The sequence below is a fragment of the Scomber japonicus genome, chromosome 15 (genome assembly GCF_027409825.1).
Source record: "Scomber japonicus isolate fScoJap1 chromosome 15, fScoJap1.pri, whole genome shotgun sequence".
Taxonomy (NCBI): Eukaryota; Metazoa; Chordata; class Actinopteri; order Scombriformes; family Scombridae; genus Scomber; species Scomber japonicus.
In genome coordinates, this window is record NC_070592.1 from 27,813,986 (window position 1) to 27,834,918 (window position 20,933).

Sequence of the window (20,933 nt, forward strand, 5' to 3'; positions counted from 1 at the left end):
TTAAGGACTGGTTAATACAGTGTGCAAGTGAAACAATGTAACATGTATCTCATATTTGGCTTGAATGCAGCAGGGAGTAGCAAGTATGATACACTCATTAACTCCATCTGCCATCGATTGTGTTTTGTATGAAGGGCCACAGGCTTTTATTTCTCTTACTATGATATTCTACACCATGCAGCACACTTAAACATCTGAATTAGACATCACTAACTTTAATTTAGTGAACAGGAACCAAAATCAGATAACTGCATTGGATGAGATGAATGCAATCACTACTGATCAGGGCTGCATTCCAGAAAGCAGGTTTAGTGAAACCTCTGAATTTGTTAACCCTGAAATGAGGGAAACTCAGGTTTTGTCAGTCCCAGAAACTGTGGGATGGTAACAGACTTTGAACCTAACCTGCTCACTATTCCCTTCAAAAAAACCCTGATCTGTCTGTCACCTCCCTTTTTAACAGAGTTCCATTTCCTCATTCATCTGTGTCAAAGTATGTATCAAAGCACATTCCTTAGCAGAGATTAACTGTCTGTCAGAATCTAAGTTCTGATTGGATATTAGTTTGTAACTCAAGGACATTATAAAGTTACAGCTTTTATGTGCATCAGTCATTTCTTTGAACAGTGTTTTGCCTTCACATTCAAACCTCTGTATGACTTCCTTTTATAACACACCGGTTAGAGCAGCTCCTGCACTAAAATCTTTATTACACATAATGTGTAACCTCAATTTAAATTTAAGCCATCGTTTATGAAGCTTGAGACACGTAGGATCTCTCTCACGATGTGATTGGTCACAGTGATGGAGATCTTTATGTTTATATATCTGAGTGAGAAGGATCAAACATCACTTACTGCTGTTGAGTAGAGATACGAATAGATGACAACACTTTTCAAATCTACTGTATTTTAACCTTGACAACCTTTTGCAAATCATCAACACATTATTACTGGATCAGATTATGAGCATACAGTTATGTCCCCATCTTTGATCTAAATGCTTTAAATCTTAGATTTTTCGTCTTCAGCTGCCTCCCGTGTTTTGTTCCTATCAGATAAAAGCAGAACAAGTACATTTAAAATGTATCTATGAACTAAATAGAATGGAATAATGTGTACATTTAAGAGAATGTTCAAAAACCTATTTGAAAGACACAAAATATGTATACAGAACAAGAAATGACTCACAATCATGATCTCTGTTTTATTGGTCTCTTTTTTTGTTGTTGTGAGGTTTTCTTTATTCTGTTCTTCCTGTGTGTTTTGTCTCACTGCTGTGTTGGGTAGAGTAATGCACAATGACTTTTCTCCAATCACAATATGTTTTTGGTTTATTTTTTTTAATCTAACTTTCATAACTGTATGGTTGGCGTGTCTCCTCTACATCCTTGTGCATGGATGTTTTTGGCAGAGATATGTTGTCATACAAGTTCAATCTGTAATTAAAGCTTTCAGCAAACATAAACATAGTAATTAATGCTTTAAATAAACAGTGTGTGTGTTTTTTTTTTCTTGGTTCAGTCTGGACAGTTATTATAATAGAAGTATCTGATTACTTTAAGTGAAAAACAATATGTATTGATAGAAAAATACAAGGACTATAAAGATGATACAGGTGTCTTTCACCATAAGTTCCAATTACAGCAAGTTTAAAAGTGGACCCAGGTGAGATGGCTGCCGTATGGTTCCATCCCAGAATGGCAAATCATTATGACACACCCATCTAGTGTTTCATATCTAAGATTCAGACATGGAAATAAAATGGTGCTCGGTAAAAAAAATGTGCACTTTATAGTGTAGCGAATGGCAGCATAGGGCTTAGGTGTCTTGGATGCTGCAGATTTAGGTCATAAAATATCAATGTAATACATTTCTGATATTATGTGTTTGTGACACCTCCAGGCGAGATCAGTTCCGGAGATAATTCCTCTCGGCCACTTCGGATCTTGTGTTGGATCATGACGACACCAGACTTCTTGGAATCCCGCGCCAGGCACGTCAAGGAAACATGGGCCAAGCGCTGTGACGTAGTGTTGTACATGAGTTCAGTCGAGACCGACTTCCCGACCGTGAGGCTGAACGTGAGTGAGGGGAGGGAAAACCTTTACTGGAAGACCATCCGAGCATTTCAGTACATCTACGAGCACCACCTGGACCAAGCCGACTGGTTCCTGAAGGCAGACGATGACACGTTTGTGGTCATGGAGAATCTACGCTACATGTTGTCCAAGTATGATCCAGAAAAGCCTTTGTACCTGGGCAGAAGGTTTGCCCCTTTTATCAGTCAAGGCTACATGAGTGGAGGAGCAGGTTATGTTCTCAGTAAGGAAGCACTAAGAAGATTTATCAAAGGGTTTGATACTGGAGAATGCACCCACTTCTCTGAAATTGAGGACATGGCTCTGGGGAAATGTATGGAGACGATGAAGGTGGAACCAGCGGACACACGAGATGTTAACGGGAAACAAACATTTCATGCTTTCCACCCAAAGCATTACCTGGCCAGACAGTTCCCAAGGCCTCGGCCTTGGTTTCTGCTTTACGAGCACTACACTCCAACAGAGGTAAGAACATAATACACAAATTACAGAGAACCTGTATTTGACCCATGCCCAATGAAATAAGCCCAGTGTTTCATCATGCCAGTAAGAAGCCCAGTGTTGCTTGAAATTCTGTACATCTTGGAGATATCTGCACCTAATGATTTGGCCTACATGTCAATGCATGAAGTTGTGAATGTAGAGGTGGGAAGTAAAGATATGGAGTTTAGGCCAGTGTATGTAGAGTGTCCAGCTTACCCTGCAGGAGACAAGAGTTTGTATTCTGACCATCATAGACCTGCAACAAATGTTTACCTTATGTTATTTAGACATGCTAGAAACATGGCTCTAATATTAGACGGACTACTAATTTTGTAAGGACAACTCGAATGACGCAACTTGAGGCAATTTTATCAGATTTTCCACAGTTACCTCTGGAACTCCCAATACCTGAAAACACTTGGTACATGTGATGTCTTCACAAACCAGTTGAAAAAATATTACATGAGACATAATGTTAATGTTTGCAGAACAGCCGGTGTTCTAGTCTGGCTATAAAACAGCTGGTACTAGGTTTAAGTGGTGCTGTGGGGGTTAAAAACACACCTGCCACAGCCTTTTTTCCTCAAATTGACCAACCTGACCCAGCACCCATGTAGAATAAGATGGGGAAATAAAACCTTCATAATTTGAATAGTGATGGTAATGTTAAGTGAAAAAGAATACAGATTAGAAATAAAGGCCTTTGTCTAATAAAAGCCTCTGAGGTAAATAAAGGCCCTGGCCACTATTTGTGAATTAACAGTAATGTGTTTTTCTCTCTCCAGGGTCCAGGCTGCTGCTCAGATTTAACGGTGTCATTTCACTACATACAGGCTGACCAGATGTATGCTTTGGAGTACCTGACCTACCATCTGCGGCCGTATGGATACAAATACAGATTTGATCCAGATAAAAAAATTGAAGTTAATACCACAAAGATGTCTATGTAAAACATTTGTCTGCACTAACTGGAGGAGAGGTCAAGGATATGCACAGTCAGTGTAGTTTCTGTATCATATTTAATCCTTGTATAAAAATCTGTAATTTAATAATTAAGGGTTAAAGACCTGGCAAGGCCGTGAACCTGCTCACATGTTCTTGCCAAGGTCCGATTTCAACTGTGAAAACGTGTCTGGGAGTGAGAATGTTTTCTAAGCTGTCTCATTGTGTGAAATAAGAAAAGAAACTCATTTTAAGATGGTGTCTTCAATCTCTTATTTTTGTAATTAATTAAGATGCAATAGACTTATGCTGTACTTTCACATTATGAGTAAGTTTCTCATATTCAGGTCTCCCCAAATAAATCACTGCCTACAGCCACAGTACTTAAAGGACCAGTGGATTTAGTTCCATTGACTGGTGAGGTTGCAGATCTTCTGATTCAACCAATTGATAACCCCTTCCCTCGCCTTTCAAGCATATAGGAGAAACTATGTTGGCCACAAAAGTTCCCTTCCAGAGCCAGAGTTTGGTTTGTCCATTCTGGGCTACTGTAGAAACATGGTGGAACATGGGGGACCTTGTAGAAGATGACCTGCTCCTTACGTAGATATAAAGGACTCATTCTAAGGTAACAAAACACCATTCATATTTGCAGACTAATCAGTTGTTGTGATTTTATGAGTCATCCATACATTGCTTAATATGTCTGTTGAATGTTATGTTGGCATGCATGTATACATACTGCTGAGTCGTGTGTAGTTTCATATGCATTTTACTGTTCAGTATTAATTAGCTTTTAAAATGCATGAAATGGCATAAGTGTATTATGAAGGGATCTTCTAATGGTCAGTATGAACAGGAGGAATGATTACAGCAAGATAAACAGGTTTCAGTTTTCATTTGGGCTCCTGATTGTTGTCCATCAAAGACATGGCTTTCTTTGACCTGGGACATGTCATGTTTTCTGAAGTCTGTCAGTTAATTTGTATATTATGATCCTATCGCAGTGTGGGTAGAACTGACAGTAGTGCTTATCAATACCAGATGTAAATGCAAGTGCTCATGGGTCACACCAGCAGGAATGATAACCAGCTTTTATGTACTCCGTCTAATGATATGTGTTGAATGTGGGTGGCACTTTTGAAAACAAAATATATTTTACAGTCAAGTGTGTCTTTTTAAAAAAGGTTAAGTTTACAGTCTGTTGGACAGTTCTCACAATGACCCACAAAAACTGAACAACAATACACAATTTAATCCCAGATTTGAATACCCTTAAGTGAAATATATCATGTTTCATATACTGTCTGGGTCCATAGACTACATATTTATTCCAATAAAAAAACTGCATGGAATAGATAGTTTGTTGAATGAGTTGCACTGTCAGAGGCACACTATGGACTTTGACCCTCATCACTTGGACTGAAAGCCCATAAAATTTTAATATGAACAGGAGGAATGATTACAACAAGGAAAACCTCTTTACTGTTCATTTAGACCTGACTGCTGTTTGAAGATAGACTTCAAAATTGTGAACATATACTTTAGTTTCAGGGGACATCATTTTATTGTTGTTTGGTTGTATTTAAAAATGTATCAATCTCACATGTTGCTATCACGTGGCTCTGGCTTTTCTTTTTCTTTTTTTTTTTTTTACTGTTGTCAGGCTGCTAAACTAGTTCTTCAGCTCACTAAAACACCTCAGAGTAACAGCATACAGTGATGCTTCTGTCATTTCTCCTTCACTTGCACCACTTGCCCACGCCTCACCCAGTGGATGTATTATAGACTACCTCTTCCCGCTCTGACACAAGGGGACCTGTTTGTTCTTCACTTTATAAGTAGTTTGATGACGTCAGGTCGTACAGTAGCTATCCTACCTATGGTTCCGTAAATCTGGAGCGATGTAATCAGTGTTACAGTGGGAACACCTGTGTGAGAGCTCATTCCTGTCCGGGTAAAGTATTCACTTTTCTTCAGCTAATAAGATTTATTGTATTATTATCATGTTCAATTTACCATGTAAAGCTTTGTTCTCATACTTTTAGAGGAAGTCGCTGAAGTATTATATTTTAAACTTTCTTCTACGCATGTACCTGATAGATAAATCAAGAGGATGCGGACCATTTCGCGTAATATAATGTTTACCACTGGACTGGTAATGGGATTCCTCTCCCTTCACTATATACTGGACTTAAAGCTCTCCGCACAGTTCTTGATGAGGGACGCCAGGCATGGAAGCAGGATACGCAACTTACAACATGAACACCCAGGTACAACCATGTGGTTAATGTTTATAAGTTTTCTACATAATTTGCTCAAATGTAGGTTAAATTGTCAGCAAAGTCTAGGTTGATGTTGCCTAGTTCAAATGGACATATGTGGAATGCAGATCATCCCTGTCAATAGGCTATGTGTAGTTTATGACTACAAATGGTAAAATGGACTGTACTTACAGTATATAGCTAGTCTTTACGACCACTCAAAGCGCTTTACATTACATCTCATTCACCCATTCACACACATTTATACACTGATGGCAGGAGCTACCACGCAGGGTGCCAACCTGCTTATCAGTGGGCATTTAACCATTCATTCTCATTCACACACCGTTGGCGCAGCAACGGGAGCAATTTTGGGGTTAAGTGTCTTGTGTGCTCAAGGACACATAGACATATGGACTGGAGGAACCGACAATCTTCCAATTGGAGGACGAAAGCTCTACCTCCTGAACCACAGCCGCCGACTACAACTTCAAATTGTCTTTAATAAATTCGGATTTTATTTTTTTAATTCATTCATTCATTCATTCATTCATTTATGTTGCACCCCCCAGTTGCTGTTATGTATCTAAAGCTGGAGTGAGTGTGGACTGCGGTGCGTAATTGCGCACTTGAAATGATCTTGCCAGTTAGAGAGATTATCCTCTCATTTACTAATTTACACAGTTGAAGTTTATCAAAACTAAACAAACGTGTAGAATGTTGCTGTAAACAGTCATAAAACTACAGTAGCCTATGTTCTATAGCAATTACTTATTCAGCAGTTAATTCTACTCTTTGAGATGGTCCAATGCATCTTTAGTAGTAGGAGGAGACAAAGAAGTGAGGGGAAATGTGCACACAGGTAGTATGTACTTATGATCAGTGGTGATTTATAAGTTAAGCAAACAAAAGGTGTGTGTGTGTGTGTGTGTGTGTGTGAGAGAGAGAGAGAGAGAGAGTGTGTGTGATTAGCAGAAACAGGAATGGAATTTAATGGTATGTTGAAACGTTTTTCATGAGCAGACAGTCACTTGACAGCTACTCATGTACAATCAAACGACAATATTACTTAACTAAAACATTATAAACTCAATTTTATTAATTTGATGACACAATGGTAAGACTTTCTCTGACCTGTAAAAGAGGGTCCAGGGTCTCCAGGTACCGTTAACTTCAATGTGAAAATAGCATTTTACAAAAGACTAAAACATACTCGGTTATACTATACTATACTATACTAATTTATAATTACAAGTGACTTTATTTCAATCAGGAGAGACCAGAGAATGAAGTAAAATAATTATTTTACAGATGTTATTAATGATTAGGTATTGTATTTGGTGCTTAGACTCTGCAGGGAGAATCTTAGAATCAAAGGAAGTCAGTCCTGAGCAACAGCATGATAAATTCCTCCATGGAGTCCGGACACTGGTGGTGGTGGTGGCTGATGACTTCAATCAATCAATCAATCAATCTCAGGCCAAATCACATCAAAAGTCATCTTGAGGCACTTTTGCATGGAGCAGGACTAGAGAGATTATCATTTTAAAAATGTTCTCCTCAGGTCAGTGTCATGAGTGTTTGCAGACAAGTGGTTTTAGACTGAATAATTCACATTCACCAAGCCCAGCTGACTGCCAACCATCAATAAACTTGTTTTGAGCAAGGGCTCACTCATATAAAGAAATAAATAAATAAATAAACATAGTCTTTTTCCCATATAGATCATTTAGTGTCTTTTTTTCTTCACCAGGCTTCATGAATGAGCACAGCTATTTAGATGCATGTTGGCTTGAATGTTTTACATTGCAGAAGGAGGCAGAAGTCACGATGGTTTGGAAACAAATGCGCTGGCATGGAACAGGAAGGTCAGAGCAGAAAGATATATATATTATATGGCACTGAAATGCATTGAAACATTTCCAAACACAATGAAGAGGAAAATGAAAGTAGAATATACAGTAATGACATAAAAATTGAAAACATGCGCAATTAACTATGATACAGCTTCAGTGCAGTAACATAGTCCATAGTTCAACAAGGAAATAAAGGTGCAGTAGAAATAAACATACCAACACCATGTGGAACAGCCTGAACTAGCTCAACAAGTTTCTGAATGGGTCAGATAAGTTTTATGAACAAACCTGTGCCAGCCCTCATATTTAACCTGTTGATCTATTTACACCTCAATCAGAGGGTCCTGGGTGTAGTGTGACTGTAAGCCACTGAAGGGTTTGGAAAATGTCCAAAATGCCATTTACAGCAGTTAAGTTGAATATGTCTATATAATCGACACAAAAGTTACTGTCTGTGGCCCCTGGGCAGGTCAACAACTTAGCCAAGCAAAGAAGAAGAGACAAGAAAGAAAAAACATTACAATATACAAACAGTGAGTAAAAGCATTGTCCACAATAGAGTCTGATGGTGATGTACACAGAAGCTAAAGGTTTAGTTATGGCTGCAGCTCTGGTGTTTGAGCCAGAGTTTGAGTTATTTTAAACAGTGAGAAGATTGGGTGGGTTGGATAAAGAAGGCTGGACATCCAAACATACTACCTCTACAAGGAACAACATAGTCCCATCCAAATGTGGACCTTGTGTTTCTGGTCCTTTCTGGCCACAAACTGGATCAGTGGTGGATGGGGCAAGACCATGTAGGATTTTAATAAACAAGGCAGGCATTATTGTAAAAGCCTGAGACTGTCCAAGGTGAGAAGATTCTACTGATGATTGACTTATTCAAATCAGAAATGTATGTCTTATTGTGTTATCACTGCCAGGTGTAAGAATTGTATGACTGTAAAATGACACACTGACCTGTGTGTGTGTGTGTGTGTGTGTTGCACCACACAGTGTAGTGAGTAGTATGATTTCAGGCATCGCATGGGGCTTAGGTGTCTTGGGTGCTCCAGATTTAGGTCTAAAATAATCATATTATACATTTCTGATATTTTGTGTTTGTGACACCTGCAGCCGAGAAAAGCTCCAGAGATAATTCCTCTCAGACAGTTCGGGTCTTGTGTTGGATCATGACGGGGCCCAAAAACTTGGAATCCCGCACCAGGCACATCAAGAAAACATGGGCCAAGCGCTGCAACGTAGTGTTGTACATGAGTTCAGTCGAGACCGACTTCCCGACCGTGAGGCTGAACGTGAGCGAGGGGAGGGAAAACCTTTACTGGAAGACCATCCGAGCATTTCAGTACATCTACGAGCACTATCTGGATGACGCAGACTGGTTTTTGAAGGCAGACGATGACACGTTTGTGGTCATGGAGAATCTACGCCACGTCTTGTCCAAGTATAATCCAGAAAAGCCTTTGTACCTGGGCAGAAGGTTTACCCCTTTTATCAAACAAGGTTACATGAGTGGAGGAGCAGGTTATGTTCTCAGTAAGGAAGCACTAAGAAGATTTATCAAAGGGTTTGATACTGGAGAATGCAAACACTTCTCCACCATAGAGGACATGGCTCTGGGGAAATGTATGGAGACGATGAAGGTCGAACCAGCGGACTCCAGAGATGTTAAAGGGAGACAAACATTTCATCCTTACCCACCAGACTATTACCTTCTCAGACAACTGCCAAGACCACGGCCGTGGTATCTAATTTATGATCACTACACCCCAGTAGAGGTAAGAACATAATACACAAATTACTACTAAGAATCTGTATTTGACCCATGCCAAATGAAATTCCATGAAATAATCCCTGGTGTCTCAATAATGCCATCTTGACACACCTGATGATTTAGCCTATGTACAATTCCAATGCATGACATACCTTTTTTAATTATTGGTAGAAAGTAAACATGTGGCTTGTGGATGTGTACAGTACCATGTCCAAATTATCACTCACTCATTTTATTGTCATTTCTTCACCAAGGAACATGGAAAAAAACAAAACACAGTGCTCAGGTCCCGGTCCTAAATTAAAAATATATAAATAAATATGTTTACTAAAAAAAACATATGAATATGTATATAAATATAAAAGAATCACTAAAAACTAAACATCCAGACTAAGACTAAGAGTTCAAGTCATAGCCCATAGCAGAGCCTCATAAAGGGAATGGACAGTAAAACCATGCAGCAATCAAGGGCGTGGCATTGTTGAGCTGCCTGGCCTACAGCTTTGCGGAAGTTAATTTTATGCAGCGTCTTCCTCACCTCAGCTGATGTTACACTGTGAGGGGAGTCATCAAGTGAGATTTTGAACCTGGTGATGGTGCTGGAGTTTGATGCCTCGAATCGGCCATTAAAGATGTTGAGAGCATCAGGTAGTGATGGGTCAGGAGGGCATTCTGCACTCTTCCTATTGCAGTTCATGATGCCACATGCTGTGTGGGTCATTAGATGAGAAATGACCCTGTATTTGACCTAAGCCCCCCCCTCCCCCATTTTTGGAGGACAACTTGTGTCTGACTAAAAAGTCAGACAACATAAGTTACGTAATCAAACAGAAAGTAAATATTTACATAGTAATACACAATGTGTTAATATTGATCTTTGATGGTAAACAAGTAGGGGGAGGGTTATTGTGTGGCTTTACATATATACTGACAAACAGACCAGCAGGCAGACAAACAGATAGGTAGACAAAACAGACGGACGAACAGTCTGCTGGCGCTAGCCTTTAGCTTGGCTGGCAGACAGGCTCTCTTGCCCCTCTTCTGTTTCCTCGTACACCGCCTCCGCTTCCCCCGGAAGCGGCGTAGTCTGCACCTCCACACCGATGCACTCAATAGCTGCTATCTGTGGAGTTGCGCTTTAAGTTCCGATGTAAGCAGAACTTAAAGAGCTGGCTGGTCGGTATTTAGTTCCAAAAGCAACAACATTAACAATATTAGCACCGAGAACTAGAGAAGCCGCTGCACAGGTCTCACACTGCCATCTTGCTAACCTTATCTTCAGGAGACTGAAGTTGACGTTCTTTACACTTGTAACAAATGTTTGCCTTATTTTATTTAGCTTTGCTAGCAACATGACTCTCATATCAGATGGACTACCAATTTTGTACAGACATTCATGTTCCCCAGACTATGAATCCTCCTGACATTGGTAAATTAAATAACCACAAGATTGACATTCATGACTGTCTCAACTATTGGATGGGTTGCTGGGATACTTGGTACACACATTCATGCCCTCTGACTTTTCATTTGGTACTTTCAGTGCAGTGCTAATTAGCAATTTTTGGCATGTTAACTAGAATGATTAACATGGTAAACACAATGCCTGCTTAGTATTAGCATGGCAGCATGTTAACTTCAACATTCAGCTCAAAGTACAGCTTTGTCTACATACCACCTTACACAGGTGCTAACATGGCTGTGAGTCCTTGACCCTGTTTTTCCATATCCACAATATTTTCCCTAACCACCTGCAACCCTGCGTTCTCATATGGGGACATTACATTTTGGGTTTGCTGGACCTTATACTTCACTTCTTTTAACTTTGACCTGTTGTCCTTGTTCATACACTTTTTTCGTTCCACCTAGTGGTAGAAAAAGCACAAGAAAATGAGATGGCACTCATCAGTCAGACAAAAATGGACCAGGTACAAAACCTTGTCTATTTATGCTTAATAATGTTTGTAGTTTAATATGCTATAAAAATGTCTAATTTTAGTGATAGCAACAATCTATGACACCACTAATCAGGAAGTGCTCATAATAGGACGTTGGGACTTTAAAATGTAAGACACCTGGAAAAAACTTGGTGAATGTCATCACATTCTTCATAAACTACTTGAAAGAATTTGCCCTCTAAGAAAATGTATTGCTCCTCTGACAATTGTAACCATATCATGGTGGAGGGGTTTGAGTGTCCCTGTGATCCTGGAAGCTATGTTGTCGAGGGCAATAGCCCCTGGTAGGGTTTCCCAAGGCAATTTGGTCCCAGGTGAGGGTCCAGACCAAGAACAATTCATAGACCTCAGTGAAGCAGCATTTCAGGCATGTTGGAACCTTGCCCTGAAGAAAGAGAGTGGGGCACCCTCATGGAGCCAGGCCTGGGAGGGAAGTTTGTTGACAAGCATCTTGTGGACAGGCCTTGACCTCTTGGGCCCAGTTGGGCACAGCCCTAAGAAATAACATGGAGCTGCCACCCTGTGGGCTCACCACCTCAGGAATAAAAAGTGGCTGAGCACTACAGTATTGAAGTTCTCCCCACCAAACGAGAAGTTGATCTCCTTGTGGCTATGTGTTGCTGGGATGAAGCCTCTGAGTGTTTGTGCTTATATACCCAACAGCAGTTTGGAGTATCCGGCCTTCTTTGAGTTAGTCGGGTGGGGTCCTGGAGGGGTTGGGGCCTGGTGAGTCCATAGTCCTACTGGTGGACTTAAATACTCACATACAGAATGACTCCCATGTATGAGGAATGGCCTGCTAGATCTGAATAATGAACAATTCTGTCCTGGCTGTGGAAAAGTGAACCAGGTCTTGACCCTTCAAGGAAACTTGAGGGGTCATGGGAGTTCACACACCCAGTCTACAAGGCTTACAACAGTAGAGTTTTATTCCTGGTAATTTAAGATCACTCAGGGGAACAAAGGGCAAAGTGAAGCACCTGATAAAACTATACAGACAAGTCAGCATGGATGAGATGTTCAGTTTATAAACTGGTGGAAAAAGGGATTAGAATTAAAGGCCTTTCTTTAATAAAAGCCTCTGAGGTAAATATCAATCAATCAATCAATCAATCTTTATTTTTATAGTACCAAATCACAACAAAGTTATCACAAGGCACTTTACACATAGAGCAGGTTCTAAACCGAACTCTTCAGGTTTAACTTTAAAGAGACCCAACATTCCCACATGAGCAACAGTGGCGAGAAAAAACTCCCTTTTAACAGGAAGAAACCTCAGGCAGAACCAGACTCAGTGGGAGAACATCTGCCTCGACCAATTGGGGTTGAGAGGAGAGAAAGGAAGGATAGAGGAGAGAAGCACAGTGAAAATCAACAATGAAGCTAGAAGGTCCGGGACTGGAATCTGTCATCCAGACGTCTACAGGCCCAGATTACCTGTGAGACGAGAAAGCACAGACAACTCCGGGGAAGAAGTTTAGGTTATTGAATGCATTAATAGAACATGAATGTTAATGATATAGATAGATGGATGGATAGAGAGAGAGAGGAGGAGAGAGGAGCTCAGTGCATCATGGGAGCCCCCCGGGAGTCTAAGCCTATAGCAGCATAAGCTAAGAGCTCTAGGAGCCCTAACTATAAGCTTTATCCAAAAGGAAAGTTTTAAGCCTACTCTTAAATGTAGGGAGGGTGTCTGCCCCCCGGACCCAATCTGGAAGATGGTTCCACAGGAGAGGAGCCTGATAGTTGAAGGCTCTGCCTCCCATTCTACTTTTAGAGATACTAGGAACCACAAGTAGACCTGCATGCTGGGAGCGCAGTGTTCTAGTAGGTACATAAGGTACTATAAGCTCTTTAAGATATGATGGAGCCTGATCAGAGCTTTGAAGGTGAGGAGAAGGATTTTGAATTCTATTCTGAATTTTACAGGAAGCCAATGCAGTGAAGCCAAGATGGGAGTAATATGATCTCTCTTTCTATCTTTTGTCAGAACACGAGCAGCTGCATTCTGGACCAGCTGGAGAGTCTTTAGAGACTTGTTAGGACAGCCTGATAATAATGAATTACAGTAGTCCAGCCTAGAAGTTACAAATGAATGGACTAGTTTTTCAGCATCATTTTGAGACAGGATAAAGGCCCTGGCCACTATTTGTGAATTAACAGTAATGTGTTTTTCTCTCTCCAGGGTCCAGGCTGCTGCTCAGATTTAGTGGTGTCATTTCACTATATACATGCCACCCAGATGTATGCTTTGGAGTACCTGACCTACCATCTGCGGCCATATGGATACAAATACAGATTTGATCCACATGAAAAAATTGAAGTTAATACCACAAAGATGTCTATGTAAAACATTTGTCTGCACTATAACTTCTGCACTAACTGGAGGAGAGGTCAAGTCAGTGTAACTTATTTATATTCTTTTTAATCATTGTATAAAAACCTGTAATTCAATAAGTAATGGTTGAAGATCTGGCGAGGCCTTGAACCTGCTCACGTGTTCTTGCCAAGGTCCGATTTCAACTGTGAAAACTGTCTTCATGTTTGTGAGTTTGTGAGTGTTTACTGATCTGTCTTATTGTGTGAAATAAGTCTTCCTTAATTTTGTAATTCATGAAATACAACAGACTGATACTGTACTTTCACAATATCTTTGACACAGATAATGTTTACAGGTAAAACTTGAGAAAACTCTTGATGAAGGATTATCTTTCATTTATATTTAACAGAACATGCTAACTGATCCAAATGGCAAACAATGAAAAATCATAAATTAGTCAACACATACATGAGTTAAGTTGCAGTACTTAAAGGAACATTGTGTTGGATTTAGTGGCATTACACAGTCACATATGCAAGCTGTACAGTGTGACTATTTGAATATTCCTGATAGCTTAAAGGACATGTTAATCATTTTCCAACTGTCTTAAAACAACAGTCAGGTGTACAGTGAAAGAGGTTCACTTCAGTGTAATCATTCCACCTGTTCATTTAAAGAAAAAGAAAAAAATACATTTCTGATACACTTGGTTCTTAAGGAGGGAGCAGTCATGAGTAATCTGGTGCTTTTATGGTATGCTTGTTTATGAGTTGTGTTTTGGGCTGCTTTGTGTATATATATGATTAGTTTTATATTACCAGGTATATGTACATATTGAGTCTTGTGCAGTTTCATAATGTATTTTACTTATAATTTTGATGTATTTTAAAAGCCCATTTAGGGATGGGCATTGCAAACTAGCTTGGGTTTTCATTCTTTTAAACCTTCTTTCCTGACATGTAATCCATTCTTCTCGCATTTTGTGCACATCCATCTCTATGTATTTTTGTAATTGTTCATAAATGAAAACAAATACCTGATCAAAACTGGACAAGACAAAGTTTGTTTTTAAATGTCATCACAGACATAACGGTGACGACGGTCATTTACACATGGAAACATTTCAGGCTAAAATGCACTGAATGTTCTCCACACCAGACATACTGTGTGCACAACATACTTCTCTCATGAGCAGGGGAAACTTTTTTGTACCCACAGAATAGTATCTGGTAGCATCAGATAATTTGTATCAGAAACTTTTTTTTTTTGTCCTTGTCCCATTACAGGTGCCTTATCAATATAAGTGATGGAGGCCAACATTCAGTGTGTCCACACATATTGTACAAAAATGCATTTAAAAGTAGATGTGAAGCTTAGGAGGTTTCAGCAGTCGGAGTTAGTCATATCATGTGGATATCTAGCTTCAGATTAGCATCAGATCAATTTTTAAATACATTTTTCCACAGGAGGAGGACTGTGGGTTTAGTCCTCCATCACTTACATTGTAAGAACATTATGAAGGGATCTTCTGATGGTCAGTATGAACAGGAGGAATGATTACAGCAAGAAAAACAGGTTTCAATGTTCGGCACCCATCAAAGGCATTGCTTTCTTTAACCTGACGTCATGCTTGCTGAAGTCTGTCAGCCCTGCCCAATTAATATGTATTGAGATCCTATCAGTGTGAGTAAATCAACAATAGTGCTTATGAATAGCAGGTGTATATGCAAAGGCTCATCAGTCAAGATATCATTAATTGGAAGGAATGATAACCTCCAACTTTATACTTCGAGTCAAATGTCTTATGTGCTGAATGTGAATAGCACTTTTGAAAACTGTTATTGAAATGGACAAATCTTTAAGAAATTATATTTTATTTATTGAAAAAGTTTATTTTGTTGAACTACAAAGTTCTGAATTTTTCTATTCCTTCTGTTAAACAATAAAACAATATATTTTACAGTCAAGTGTCTTTTTTCATACAACATTTGTCATATTGGAGGTTAATATATTGTGTTAGCATAAACTACAGTAACATACAGTAAGGCTTGAGAAATGAACATCAAAGCAGCTACAACATAAAAAGGTTAAGATTACAATCTGTTTAGTTGGACAGTTCTCACAATGACCCACAAAACTGAACAACAATACACAATTTAATCCCAGATTTGAATACCCTAAAGTGAAATATATCATGTTTCATATACTGTCTGGGTCCATAGACTACATATTTAACAGCAGTATATACAGTACAGTAGACTACATTCACATTGCAGGTGTAAGTGCTGCAATTCAGATTTTATTTAAATATGTGATGTTTTTAAGTAAGAGTGTACAAGGGTTTTTCAGATTGATACTTCATACTGCAAAAAAAACAGTATAACTGAAGTCAGATAAATGTTAAATTGAACTGTAATACCTCTTTCTCTATTGATGCACTTTTTAGTTCTTTAGTTGACCTTCCTCAGTTTGCTTGCTGCTGTTATTGTAATGTAATGTAATCCTGCAGAGACAGACGGTGATGAACTAAAGATAAACAGAATGAGCTGCACTTTCAGAGATTTAAACCATCTTCTTATGCAGTGTAAATGTGATAAGTAAAGCCTACTGTCTCATTTTGGTGTTCAGATGTAGAGACACAATCACCTCTTTATATTTCACACGTGTGCACCAAATGACGGCTATTGAGTTTCATTTTCAGGGAATGTTGTGCATTGTGACAGTCTGGCGTTCACAAGACACTAAACAATGAAAGAAGAGAGTGTTGTGTCCTGCAAAAGACTGAATAACACATTGTTTAGTCTTGCTTCATTAGTCTCCTTCTTAACAAAACACCTTTGGAGTTTGCAATGAACGCATGATGGACATGATCAAATATATGAAGACAATCTGATATCTGGAGAATGAACATGAAAAGAACCTCATTTTCATTATTTTAGAATCATGTGGTAGCAGCAGTCGGCTCGTTAAATTGGGAGAAGGATGCTGAGGAAGGAGCTGCATGGCGAGAGGAAAAGAGGAGGATTATGGGTGTGGTGAGGGAGGACATGTAGGTGGTTGGTGTTGGTGACAGAGGAAGCTGCAGAGGACAGGAAGAGGTGGAAATGGATGGATAACAGAAACAGCCCAGACAAGAAGAAGAAGCAGTCAGCTCACATATCACATTTAAAGATGTAGAGGTTTTATAAAGAACTTTTCATCATATTTAAGACATTGAAATGATAAAATTAGGACTTTTCCTCAAATATTATGGCTTAATTTGACTTTACTCTCAAAATATTTCTCTTTTGTTCTTGGAAAAGTATGACTTCCAATAATAACTGTAAAATCATAGCTAAATGTGATTTTTGTTTCATAAATGTACAACTTCATGCTTAAAATATAATGACTTTTTACTTGTAGAATTACAACTTTATTCTTGTAATATTAAGACACATCCACAGCGTTTGGGAGCACAGAAAAGGGCTTGATTTCTCACGATTTTGAAGACTAATTTCATATATTTGGAGATTTTCTTTTTTTTTTACAGTCCTGAGTTTGATTAGAAAGAAGAGGAGTGAATAGATTAGTATCACTGTAGTACTAATGCTGTGCAGGTGGAGTGAGGGAATTTTTCCCCCCATATGTTCAGATATTATTCAGATATTATCAATATAAAAAAATGATGTCACAGAATAGCAGGTAACAGTTCACTTTTTGCAGCATGCTCCAGGTCACCATGACATGACAAGTAACACTTCATTTTTTGGCAGAACACTCAAGCCATGGGTGAATTTCAAGACTCAAGGCCATAGTTGACGTCATGTGTGAGAGAACGGTCGGGGTCAGAGCAGATAAGCTCAACCTTAGATGGATGCACAAGTCGCAGGTTGTCATTTAGTGCCTAGTCTTACTTATGTGATGCACAGTAATCTAAAATTGCATTGAACTCATTGGACTCTTTAAGGTCTTTAAAACAAATTGAATTGTTTAATTGAAAATACATTTTGAGAAGAACCTGAAGTTTTAACCGGCCCAAACTGAACAGGAGCTTAAAATCTTTCCTACCTCTAGTAGTCTCCAGCCACTACAGACACTTTGGATCAGGTTTTGAGATATCTGTCTCTGAGATTTCTTACCACTTAAATACAATGAAATAAGTTGGAATTTTATTTGCACTGAATAATGACATTACAAAAATATCACTAGTAAAAAACCTCTTTAAAGAAACAGTGTTCCTGTCAGGCTGGTAATTCACAATAACAGAAGGGACTGTTTCTTGGGTAGAAAGTAGATCCACTGTAAATCTCAGTAACAGTAACAAGATCACTGTATCTACAAAGTTGACTTTTTAAAAGAATTGTTTCAGTGCTGTGAGCTCAAACCAGTACTATGTTAGAGGCAGATATTCCAAAACTATCTGTGTGAAGGGACACCACTATAGATAAGATCACACTAGTTATATTGGTGACTAAATTGGAATAGATCTTTCAGAGGAAAATTCAATATGTAAAACAAAGCATTTGATGTGTGAACACAGCAAAGCACCAAGTATAAACTCAATTTATTCTGCTACAGATGTGACCAGTTGTCCCAAATAACAGCTGATACATGTGCAGCAGGTCAGAATTATGCAGGAGCACCTGCATTGTGAATGTAGCCTGAGAGACGATGAAGAGCTCTCCATCATCTCCTTCACCCGCAGCCCAGCAGTCCAGAGAGTTGTGACTGCAGTAGCCGCTGCTGCTCAAACAGTAAAGCTTACGTCATCAGTCCACTCTGCTCCTCTGTGACGCTGATGGAGCATGTTCGCTTTGCACACGCCCTTTTCTCCAAACACAGTCTGTTACGTATAGACACATGAATTCTTGCAAGTGGCTTCAGTCTCATAGTTGTTTGCGTTCCCCTGGCAGCCTCCGTACCAGAACTGGGCACAAGCGTTGGCCTCGGGGTCGTAGTACCATTTGACGACGTACTGCCGGCAGGGACCTGGGTCCAGAGTCAGACCACAGCCCTCATCTGAAAGGATGAGATGGGATGACAATGAATGAACGGCTCGTACACGTCATCTTCATTTCAGTGACTCTTTGAACATGAGGCAGGTCCTTGAATCACCAAATATAGTTTTCTTTTTTTCCCACAATGTGTACAATCAATACTGAGGTACTGTACTCTGAAAAGAGGTCTTTCTCTGATATTATATTCCTATCTAAACACCCCCTCACCCCTTTTTTTTCATTTGGTCGCAAATTGGTGGAGTAAGAGCTATCAGACGAATGGCTTAGTACAGGTGCTAATGGAACCACCAGTGTATCTGGTAAATGACCCCACTAATAATGCCTGGATTGTTATCAAACTTCTATAGTAGTACAAATAGAGTCTTTACTCATAAATCTGTCACAGCCCCAGCATTTCTATTGGAGGTGTGTGAGGTTTTATATTATAGAGGCTGAGTAATGACTACGTCTTTCCTATCTGGTTGTATTATCTTTCTATATTACTGTTAAGCTCATTGCGAAGACAAACAAAAGAATAGTATTTGACGAAGGGAGGTGGTAAGATTTTATGGATAAAACAAACACAAGATTACGATAAGACACATGTTGAACAACCTGAGAAAATTCCTGTCATTGATGGTGTGGCTTTAGTGCTGTAAGGAAGTAATCAGGATAATCCTTTTTACTGTATATAAGTATGTGTCAGGCTCTGGAACCTTCTCATTTGTTGCAGTTCTGTTTGCTTACCTGAGACAGGCGAGTCTGTCAGGGGTGGAGGAGAAGTGCTGGCTGGAGACTCTGTGCTCTCTGCCTCATACAGCCAGTCAGTTGGAGTCTGAGGACCTACCACGGACGTCACTCCAGGTCCCTGCTTCCCCCGTCTACCAGGAGAGGCGAACATGATGTCTGTAAGGTCATTCCAGGGCTCCACAAACAGTTTCCTGTCAACCAGGTTCTCATCGATTCGCCCTGACTCAGGGGTCTGTGGAGTCGGCGCTGTCACTGCCTCCACCGGAAATTCCAGCTAGGAAGTAGAAGAGCAGCCCAGATCAGACATAGTCTTATAGTTCAAACTCAAAAAGAGCAGTTGACATGACACTCTTTAATGCAAACTAATGCAGTCTTTTCAAAGGCAGTCAGCGCAGAAACTAACATCACAGTCTTTTACAATACTCCCTTTATTTCTATATGACCTCTACTTTAATATGTGGGGAGGTGAAAGAAAGTAGTTCCACAAAATGAAATCTAATTTTCTAAATATTAAATGTTAACCATTTTTATGAGCTCTCATAAATAACCAGCTAATGTTGGTTTGTATGACAAGTCCATGTAAGTTCACACAAATTTCATGTCTTTATATTGAACAGGTATTCAATAGATTTATTTTTCTTGCCTTTATTCAATCAGTAGGTGGTAGAAAGGCCAACAGGAAACAGGGAGAGAGGGAAAGAGGGAGAGAGAGAATGACCTGCAGCATAGGTCCCTGGCTGCCATTATGTAGCATGCGCTCCAACCACTCGACCACCAGTGTGCTCCAAAATATCTATATTTTGCCATCAAATATTCTACCATGGAATGAAAAAAGTGGTATCCATGGTAGGGTTTGGTGATCACACAAAATTATGATGATTAGTTAGCATCGGAAATAAGGGACACAGCCACAGTCAATGTGTCTGTTGCTAGCTAGCTTACAGCTAATGTACAGATGGTACAGGGGCTGCTCGGGCTAGATATGCGAGGCAAGACGTTGTAATACTACACTGAACATTTAAAATAACTAGCATAAAATCAAGAGGTTGTGAACGTAGCATAACTAGCTAGTGAAGTGTAAAACAACATATGTGCATTGGCATCAGAACTAAAAACGAGGCTCACAATACTTCTCAGTAGAATGAGTTGATTGTTTGTCTTTGTGTGTGAGCTTTGCTGACAATAAGAAATATATTGAAAATTACCAGCCTTATTTTTTAAGGTGGTTTCAGATGAAAAAGGCACATTTTTGAAGACGGCAAGATTGTATACAACGTCAATGGAATGATGTGACAAAGAATGTCTGGAAGTTATGAATCTGCTTCATAAACCTACAGACATGAATGGAAAAAAGATGTTTCTGGTGCACGTTGCTAACTGGCTTATAGCTAATGTACACTTGGCTTCTAACGTAATGTGTTTTGGGAATAAACACATTCATGGGAATGACACATGGCAAAATTTGGATAATTGAAGTAGTGATTTCTACAGTAATATTCACCACCTGAA

The 20,933-nt window shown here is 39.4% G+C and overlaps 3 protein-coding genes across 3 annotated transcripts in view; 2 read left to right on the plus strand and 1 right to left on the minus strand.

Annotated features, from left to right (window-relative positions):
• Nucleotides 1–1,930: 1,930 nt before the first annotated feature.
• Nucleotides 1,931–3,534, plus strand: LOC128373955 (glycoprotein-N-acetylgalactosamine 3-beta-galactosyltransferase 1-like). The gene is made up of 2 exons (XM_053334158.1): nucleotides 1,931–2,566; nucleotides 3,370–3,534. The coding sequence occupies exons 1-2, from the start codon at nucleotides 1,961–1,963 to the stop codon at nucleotides 3,532–3,534; spliced, it is 771 nt and encodes a 256-aa protein (XP_053190133.1). The 5' UTR covers nucleotides 1,931–1,960.
• A 5,242-nt stretch (nucleotides 3,535–8,776) lies between these two features.
• Nucleotides 8,777–13,728, plus strand: LOC128373956 (glycoprotein-N-acetylgalactosamine 3-beta-galactosyltransferase 1-like). The gene is made up of 2 exons (XM_053334159.1): nucleotides 8,777–9,424; nucleotides 13,564–13,728. The coding sequence occupies exons 1-2, from the start codon at nucleotides 8,819–8,821 to the stop codon at nucleotides 13,726–13,728; spliced, it is 771 nt and encodes a 256-aa protein (XP_053190134.1). The 5' UTR covers nucleotides 8,777–8,818.
• A 4,795-nt stretch (nucleotides 13,729–18,523) lies between these two features.
• The window catches only part of col28a1a (collagen, type XXVIII, alpha 1a), a 28,313-nt gene continuing 25,903 nt past the window's right edge, over nucleotides 18,524–20,933 (minus strand). The window contains exons 33-34 of the mRNA XM_053334161.1: nucleotides 19,422–19,698; nucleotides 18,524–18,696 (exon numbers count right to left, since the gene is read on the minus strand). Coding sequence (XP_053190136.1) covers nucleotides 18,524–18,696; nucleotides 19,422–19,698 — 450 coding nt within the window. The remainder of the gene's footprint in view (nucleotides 18,697–19,421; nucleotides 19,699–20,933) is intronic.

Excerpts from the sequence above, each read along its gene's own strand:
- LOC128373955 (XM_053334158.1), top strand. The coding sequence starts at position 1,961 with ATGACGACACCAGACTTCTTGGAATCCCGCGCCAGGCACGTCAAGGAA. Across the intron at positions 2,567-3,369 it reads AGCACTACACTCCAACAGAG|GGTCCAGGCTGCTGCTCAGA; the intron begins GTAAGAACATAA and ends TTCTCTCTCCAG.
- LOC128373956 (XM_053334159.1), top strand. The coding sequence starts at position 8,819 with ATGACGGGGCCCAAAAACTTGGAATCCCGCACCAGGCACATCAAGAAA. Across the intron at positions 9,425-13,563 it reads ATCACTACACCCCAGTAGAG|GGTCCAGGCTGCTGCTCAGA; the intron begins GTAAGAACATAA and ends TTCTCTCTCCAG.